This window comes from Chanos chanos, chromosome 2 (assembly GCF_902362185.1).
Source record: "Chanos chanos chromosome 2, fChaCha1.1, whole genome shotgun sequence".
NCBI lineage: Eukaryota > Metazoa > Chordata > Actinopteri > Gonorynchiformes > Chanidae > Chanos > Chanos chanos.
In genome coordinates, this window is record NC_044496.1 from 1,789,620 (window position 1) to 1,795,000 (window position 5,381).

Here is a 5,381-nt window from a genome sequence, read left to right on the forward strand (position 1 = left end):
TTACAGAGTGTCCCCTCGAACAGCGTGCCAGCGTGCTATCTCCACCTGTCCTCGACTGCACATCTCCCTCCAGTGTGATTGGCCAGTCTCTGGACCCTCGTGACCAATCAGGACGCGGCCCAGGGTGCTGCTCTTAGTGTACAGATGCCCCTGGAAGTGAGGTCAAACCAGTTAAAACACATCTCACGGTCTATAAGAGTTTGATTTAGGTCGGTTTTCAAAGCGACCAAAATATAACTTATTGTTTCCATTAAAATTAAACAAACACTGGACGCAAATCCATTAAGAGTGATTTGTTGAGAGTTTTATAGTAGTTTAGAGTGATTTGTTGAGAGTTATTGTAGAGTTAGTTATAGTAGTTTAGAGTCATTTGTTGAGAGTTATTGTAGAGTTAGTTATAGTAGTTCAGAGTGATTTGTTGAGAGTTATTGTAGAGATAGTTATAGTAGTTTAGAGTGATTTGTTGAGAGTTATTGTAGAGTTAGTTATAGTAGTTTAGAGTCATTTGTTGAGAGTTATTGTAGAGATAGTTATAGTAGTTTAGAGTGATTTGTTGAGAGTTATTGTAGAGTTAGTTATAGTAGTTTAGAGTGATTTGTTGAGAGTTATTGTAGAGTTAGTTATAGTAGTTTAGAGTCATTTGTTGAGAGTTATTGTAGAGTTAGTTATAGTAGTTCAGAGTGATTTGTTGAGAGTTATTGTAGAGTTAGTTATAGTAGTTTAGAGTGATTTGTTGAGAGTTATTGTAGAGTTAGTTATAGTAGTTTAGAGTGATTTGTTGAGAGTTATTGTAGAGTTAGTTATAGTAGTTTAGAGTCATTTGTTGAGAGTTATTGTAGAGCTAGTTATAGTAGTTTAGAGTGATTTGTTGAGAGTTATTGTAGAGTTAGTTATAGTAGAACAGCATGACCCAGAATCACCTGCATGATAATGAACTCCAGCACAAGCGGTAGCTGGGTGATGTCCCCGCGTGGCAGGTCGAACAGGAAGGGCGTGTTCCACACGGCGTTGGATCCCGCTGCCCCCCGGGTCTCTTTGGTGCTGATCATTTTTCCCTCATGACACAGGTTGATTACTACAGAGTGATCTGCCGAGACACATGATAACAGCACGTCAAACAAAGCTTTCCTTATTTACAATCCTTCTCCTCAACACAGCAAAATAAGAGCAGAACAATCTGACATGAGCTGCTTTTTTTTAACTGTTTTTAACATTTGGCCATTCAGACATATTACCAACGCTTTCAGGGTGCTTTGCAGCCTTACTGTCGTTTGGTTTGAATTCTGCCTGCCTTGGAAGTCACTTTGGGTGAAAGCATGTGCTAAATGAATGAAAGCCCTGTTAGTGTAATGTTACCTGGGGCTCCGGGCATTCTCGTCAGCTTGGCCAGGCCCTCCGCCTTACGCACCATCACCTTTATGCGATGGGCGAGTGTTTGATACTGCAGTAGAATAAAGATCTGACCCAGCGCCCGGGGGGCAGGGACCACATCTCCACATCCCCCCAGGGCCTCCTGAGAACTCAGGCTCTGAAACAATGACATGGAGATTGTCACGTGAGACACACACACACACACACACACATTCACACACACACACACACACACACACACACACAGAAGGACACACGGACACACACACACACACACACACACACAGAAGGACACACACACACACACACGGACACATACACACACACACACACACACGCACACAGAAGGACACACACACAAACACACACACACACACACACACACACATTCTCGACTCATTGCACTGAAAAACGAGCAGCATTAAAATGAGAAGGGCTTCCTCCCCATCCTCTGCCCGTGTGATGCAGACGGAGCTGCTCTGAGGAGACATGGTGTCTGCGTCATGTCCACTGCTTCTTCTTCCTCTCACACGGGATGAGCAGGCTCGCTGAGGCGCCCTCCGGCACCGCCCCCCTCCCCCCCCCCAACCCCCACCCCCCCAACACACACACACACACACACACAACCCTCCCGCTGCTGAGCAGAGGACAAGGCGTGGGCATGCTGCCAGACCAGTGCACCTCTCATTTCCTCTTCAGTCAAAAAGCCACTACATCACCATCCTCCACCCCAGCACCAAATAACACAATCAGTCGCCTGCTGCCCCTGCCTGGAGCTGACGCACAGGCGGAGATGAATGTGACGTGGTTCAGGGGTGACCCAAGGGGGGAACTCTGCCCACTGCCCAGTGTGCCAGGATAAGGGCACTTTGTGACTATTAATGCACACTGTCAAACTTTACATGCACTTCAAAGAGACTGGTAATCCTGCACACTGCATTAGCTTTGTGTCATTCACTCTCAGTGTTCAGCATCTCAGTAACTTGCTGTGTAGCGCCGAAATAACCATAGTTCTCGCACGGCTGCGGTGGATCAATTGGTTCTTAAGAAACCTAAGGATATTATATTGAGAGAACTCCTGGATTCAGTAACAAAACCTGAGAACCTTTTTCCAGGAGATCATACAGCACGATCCACCAGTAATCCTATTCATATCATGCTCTTAGTCAGTATCACATTTCCCGTACAATACATCTGTGGGAACCTTGGTTCTGACTTGGTGTTATACCTTTTTCAGCTTTCTCTGGACCGGATTCAGCTCTCGGTCGAAAGCGATGTTCTTGTCAGGTTCCCAGTCCACCTCGGCACAGGACAGTTCCAGATCTCCCACGGCGGTCTCCCTGAGGCCGGAGAAATCTCGGCCGAACACGGCCAGTCTGAGCGTGCAGGTGCGGAGCTGCTCCACGGTGCCCACCTGCATGCTGAAGCTCTGGGTTTGCTGCTCTGGGTTGAGGCTGCGTCTACGGCCCTGCACTAACGCGGGGCAGACGGGGGGCAGGCTGACGTGTACCGTAACCCCGCCTCGCCTGGGGGTTTTCCGAAAGACGCCCAAAACCGTGACGGTCAACCTGCCCGCGGACGGAGAGAAGAGCAGGGTGAACTGAAGGGAAGACGCCGGCTTGCCGGATACAGAGCTACGTCTAGAGCTGGAGCTGGAGCTGGAGCTGGATCCGTAATGGGGCGAGGAGGGCGCCCCCTGCAGGCTGGGAGATGAATGCAGGGTCAGCCTGCTCCTTTCAGAGGAGACGGAGGACTCACCCGAGACCGAGCGGCGCCGATCCAGAGCCCGCCGGGTTTTCGCCACCAGGCCCAGTTTTGGGATGGAGGGCATGGAGGTGCGGCCGTGGACCACCGGCTTGGAGGACATGGAGGGCAAGGCAGGGGAGCTGAGCCTTCGCAGGGGAAAGCAGGATCTACGGGGCTCGTTCAGCTCCGACAGGGGACACGGGTGGGGTGGAAGGGGCAGGGCAGTGAGGTCGTCCTCCGAGGGGGTGGAGCTACTGTTGAGCGACGGGTAGTCGAGCACATCCCCTTCCAGCTCCTCATACTGTTGTTTGATGGACAGAGTGTCAATGGAGGGGGAGGGGCTCAGGGCCATGGTCACATGATCCACGGGGACAGAGGAAGGGGACAGCCCGAGTTCTTTGTCTCGAAAAGGGTCAAACTTTTGACGTCTCCAGCATATAATGCAGCCCAGCACAAGACAGAAGCAGAAAATAGCAAGTCCTACAGCCAGCAGTATCTGCAGATGAACTGGACAGAGAAACACAAACACAAACATGCACAATATTTCACCTTCCTCCTTTCTGGTTTTTTTTTTTTTTGACCCTCCAGTTTAAAACTGACACTGGGAACAGTTTTATTTGAGACACTGTGGAGACGCTATGGATATTATGAGATCGGTGAGTGATTTCACGGGAACAAAACTGAAAGATGCAGATATTGTCTCTCTACCCTTCAGCTGACAGATACGGCCGCTGTTGCTTTATTTAACACGGCAATCACTCTGCCCCTCTATTCAACACAGCCTGATCCGATTACAGCGCACAGGAAATGTCCAACGGCCCTAGTCATCGCCAACTGACAGACTTGGCACAGACACGGCTGTGATCTAAAACAGAGCAACCACGCGACTACCATCCTCTTTATCTCCTCATTCACGCAAGAATGCGAGGCAGCCTTTACCTCCGCAACACATTCTCAGCACTAATCCAAATGTTTGTTAACATTTGTAAGATTAACGTCATTGCAGATTTTAACATAGTAACAACTCTAACATTAAAAGTCATAGCAGATACTGATGTCCTTTAAATGGGATACTCAGAGTATGATAAAAAAAATACACCGATTTTTCATTTTATTTTGTTTCATTTTCATTACTGTTTGTAAATCGTATTAAGGCATATTACTGTCCTTATTTTGTGTATAAAATACCACAGTATACTATGCTGAAACGTCAGACAATACACTACAGATACTGCAATGAGAAACATGATTAACACAATACACCAATCAGACGGAACATTTCTGGGGTATTCATTGAATCCTTTGAGGCACTTTGTGTAAATAAGACAAAGCCCTTTCACATTACGGCGCGCACGCTTCACGCATCAGACCTAAATATACTATCATAACAAACTGCCCGCATGTTTACCTGTGGCTCGTGTCAGATTACATATTAAGAAATGTATCACTGGGTGTTACGAAGCTGAGCATCATAACCCTATGAATAGACTTAAAGACCGAATCCCGCTCGCGTATATGTTTTATTATGAATTCTCAGCTGAGCTGTAGGCTGCACACGTTTTATCAATAATAAAAGATCTTTTAATTTTTCAATAGCCAACACAAAAGTGTATATTTACCGTTAGGTTAAAATACACATGGTCAAATTCTGATGTTGTGCATTCATACAGATATATAAGGTTATTTGTACAAATATCCTAATGTTAAAGTTAAAGGAAAGTTACAGCAATTAAGAAAATTACGTACCTCCCAAGGCCAAATGCATTGTCCCCGAATCGATGAAAGTAGCGCGATTAATGCGACGACTGAAGTCAGTTTTGACTAACTGCTTCTCACCGGACCGCAGAGGAGAAATTTCAGTTTGCGCAGTTTGTCAGACTAACCTGCTGTGAGTCGGCAAATGCCAAGCCGCGCGCGCTCTGCTTTCCCGCTAGAGGGAGACTGGTTCAGGCACCGCTGGGATAGGACGTCCCCGCATCATTTCATGCGCTGCTTCTCTTTACACTCTGATACGCATTTGAGTGTGAATTCTCTGAATGACCGACTTACTCACTAAAAACCTCCATTAATGTCTAATAATGCACTGAAAAGCTAAAAAAAAAAGCATGTACCTTAAGAAGGGATGTGAATACACTCTCTCTTTCTCTCAGGATCAGTGGAAATGCAATGCATGGAAATGAGTGTGTTACAATAGGTAAATCCATAAATTACTGCTAGTTTTCATGCATAAGGAAATGGGCATGTGTGAGCTCTGACTAATAACT

The 5,381-nt window shown here is 46.7% G+C and overlaps 1 protein-coding gene across 1 annotated transcript in view; it reads right to left on the reverse strand.

Moving 5' to 3' along the window:
• Window positions 1-5,381, reverse strand: part of LOC115829422 (synaptotagmin-4) — a 6,875-nt gene continuing 1,494 nt past the window's right edge. Inside the window, exons 2-5 of the mRNA XM_030793530.1 lie at window positions 2,600-3,624; window positions 1,357-1,528; window positions 921-1,087; window positions 1-150 (exon numbers count right to left, since the gene is read on the reverse strand). Coding sequence (XP_030649390.1) covers window positions 1-150; window positions 921-1,087; window positions 1,357-1,528; window positions 2,600-3,624 — 1,514 coding nt within the window. The remainder of the gene's footprint in view (window positions 151-920; window positions 1,088-1,356; window positions 1,529-2,599; window positions 3,625-5,381) is intronic.